Source organism: Diuraphis noxia, unplaced genomic scaffold (assembly GCF_037042655.1).
Source record: "Diuraphis noxia isolate RWA-SAM2 unplaced genomic scaffold, SU_Dnox_SAM2 contig0001, whole genome shotgun sequence".
Lineage (NCBI taxonomy): Eukaryota > Metazoa > Arthropoda > Insecta > Hemiptera > Aphididae > Diuraphis > Diuraphis noxia.
The window spans coordinates 67,188,183-67,191,325 of record NW_028301711.1 but is presented as its reverse complement, the minus strand read 5'-3'; the positions used below and the strand labels follow the sequence as shown (position 1 = coordinate 67,191,325).

The 3,143-nt window shown below is 41.7% G+C and overlaps 1 protein-coding gene across 1 annotated transcript; it reads right to left on the bottom strand.

The window, feature by feature from the left end:
* Positions 1–811: 811 nt before the first annotated feature.
* LOC107170826 (uncharacterized) lies at positions 812–1,609 on the bottom strand. Its single transcript, XM_015521021.1, has one exon. The coding sequence runs from the start codon at positions 1,607–1,609 to the stop codon at positions 812–814; it is 798 nt and encodes a 265-aa protein (XP_015376507.1).
* Positions 1,610–3,143: the final 1,534 nt, after the last annotated feature.

Here is a 3,143-nt window from a genome sequence, read left to right as displayed (position 1 = left end):
TAATATTAATGTATGTATATTATTGTCATAGGCGTGCGCAGACTTAAATTTCTGGCCGAGCCTAGGCAATTATAGTACCATAATATTTAGACGCCTCTATTTTTTTTTAACACTTCAACATGTATGTTGATGTATTAACCTATTAATGTCTATAGTACTTTAGTTATTGTATATTTTGTATAATGTTTTTGTTAGATTAATAAAATGTATGTAGTGGTAGTTGGTAGGTACAAGCAAATATTTTTTTGATTTTATTATACTTTCACGACAAACAAGTCTCGCCGCTGACGTGTTCGATTTCGTGGAAAAATTGTGATAAAAACGCGACATAATGTCGGGCTTGTCGGTCGATGAGCTTCTCAGCCTTTTGCGAGAACATAAACAAAATCGGCCGGTGATCCGTGCGTAGCGTCACGTGTCTGCCTTCAATCGCGTGCAAGAAGTGTCGAGTGGCGAGGTAGGCAGCGAGTAGTTCATGATCATATGCACTGTATCTTGTCTGAGAGCCGGAGAGCTTGCGCGAGAAAAAACCGGCTGCCAGCCACTCCCGACCGACTGTTCTAGGACCAAGTAAACGTGCGTGCTAGTCCGAGGTCGAGATTCAGCGTCTTAGGACCGAAAGTCCTGATTCGAGTTCCGTTGGCAGCTGTGAGATGTACGTCGGACGGTTTACGTGAAGCGTGGACGTGAGGAATGACAGAAATTTCCGCGCTGGTGTCGATCAAGAAAGGCTTGCCGGAACGGTGGTCGTTTACGTGTACCCGCGTAGAAGTACTCACAGCAAACAGGGCGGGTGTCCTGTCCGTGATGTTTAGTTTTCCGCTGGCGGAGCAGCGCCGGTGTCCCGCGTGATAGGTTTAAAATTACACGGCGGTCGACACTTGCGCGCCTTGGCGCCATAAAGGTTGTGATAATAACACGCCTGCGTCGATGGTTGCGCCTCGTATTGCGTTGGCCGTTGTTGAGATGGGCCTTTCGACGAGTTGACGATTCGCGTGAGGGACTGGACTTGCTGAGTCAACGCCGCCACGGCGCCCGCCAGTTCCGTGAACGGGTCTTTCGCAAAAGCGTCCACGCTCTGCGGGTTCGATGCATCCATTACCCGGTCCGCACGCGATGCCAGCGAATCTAGAGAGCCGTCGAGGCTGGAAATGATGGCCGTGACACTAGACGGGAGCTTCTGAAGCCAAAACTCCTTCAACGCGTCCTCAACTATGCCGGACGGCATATTGTTGCGCATGTCACGTAGGAGCTGCGATGGGCGACGATCGCCCATGCCTCCGGGTTTGACGATTTCGCGAAAGCGAACGGACTTCGGTAGCTCGTAAGCGTCGACGAGGCGGTTGCGGATTGCGTCGTATGAGACAGCGGAACCGAGTAAGTCGCCGATGGTTCGCACGCCTTCCTCGTCCAATGCTCCGACGACGAAATTGACTTTGGTCGAATTAGATCTGATGCGTTGATTGGCGAAAACCGATTCAGTATGCGTAAACCATAATTGCGGCGATTGTTTCCAAAACGCCAGTAGACGAACGTTCGCAATAGCTTCGACTGTAGTTGTGTTCGCGACGCCATCGGTCGGTGTATCGACACCTTGCGTGTTACTCATAGCGAATCGCGTGTGTCGGCGGAACTGACAATTAAAACGGAACGAACTCGCGGATGAACACGGTCGCATGTGATTCGAGCCGACGATTACGCGTTGCGTGCTTGACTTGCGAGGTCACCAGTGTGGAGATCTTCGGGCGAGGTACAGCGAGTTTCCCCTGTGATATCTCCAACGTTGACGGAACGGCCCAGGCGCGCCGTATGGAGGTAGGAGGCGCTATTGCAGGAAAAGAACAACGCCGAGAAAAAGAACAACATTTATTATTTAAGCATACAATAACATGTTTGACGTCGCTCGACGTAAGAGTTTACAAAGACGCGCAATCGAGAGACAACGACGGTAGTTACGAGATTCGTTTTTTTAGTAGACACCAAAATGGCGGGTGGTTCGCGAATAAACCAGACAACGAGGTAACTCTCGGTGGGTATGAAAGAATGTTGCGAAAAAGACTGAAAGACGGCGGCGCCGGCAAGCCGGCCGCCGCCCGAGCAGACGACCGGTTGTGCCCATTGAACTATATATGATAACTGGAATGCTCACCCGCCATAAGACCAATGTAAACATAACCGAGATAGCCTGTTAAAAAAAGACAGCAGATAAGAATGGTGTTGCTATCTCTTTTTATCACATTTTCCAATATGATTGTTTACCAATAAATAATAATAATATCGTTGTTTTGTTCTTTGTTTTAAACTTTTTCATCATAATTTAATTTGTGGTGTATGGTTTTATTTTTATTATGCTTTAATGGTTGTATGAATGCTTTTAAATGTAATAAATCAACTATTATTTTTCACTATGATTTCTTATACAGTTGAAAATGTTGCTATTTTATTTTATGTAAAATATTTTTATTAATATATAGTTTTATTGTCATTACAGGAAAAATATCCAGCTGAAGTCAACTCAACAAAAGTTACCTAGTTAACTTAACATTATATTATAACTTTAAGGTTAAGACTATAGTTAAAGTATCTACAATTTCTTATAGTATCTTTAAATAATTACTTATTTTATGAAATTTTGGCTAAGAAATATAACAAAAATCTATTGAAGATTCTGTTTACTAGATCTTTCCAGTAGTAATCGTAGCTATATTATACATATACAATATTAAATTAAGTTAGGAAAGTAGTAAGAACAATAATTGAGGTAATTTGCAGGTACAGCTTCAGGTAGTGTAAGTAACTTTTCTTTCAATTATGTATAATATTATAAATAGGTACCTAGGTACTATGTTTTTATTTTAATAAAAATCAATTTTTCGTAATTTTATATGCTTATAGTTATGAATTAAAACCTTCTAACTTTAAATTCAAAACTTAATATTTTATTCCCAACATTTAACATACAATTCCTTGCAACTTCCTTAACATTTTTATGACAAATGTAGAAGTCCACAAGAAAAGCATGTTTCAATACTTGTTAAAGGTATTATAAATTATAATTATTTATATTCTATCAATTTAATCATAAATATTTTGTGGAAGTTAAAAAATAAAATATAAAGATACCAAATTTTAAGAACCAAACT

Coding starts and splice junctions, on each gene's coding strand:
- LOC107170826 (XM_015521021.1), bottom strand. CDS start 1,609: ATGAGTAACACGCAAGGTGTCGATACACCGACCGATGGCGTCGCGAAC.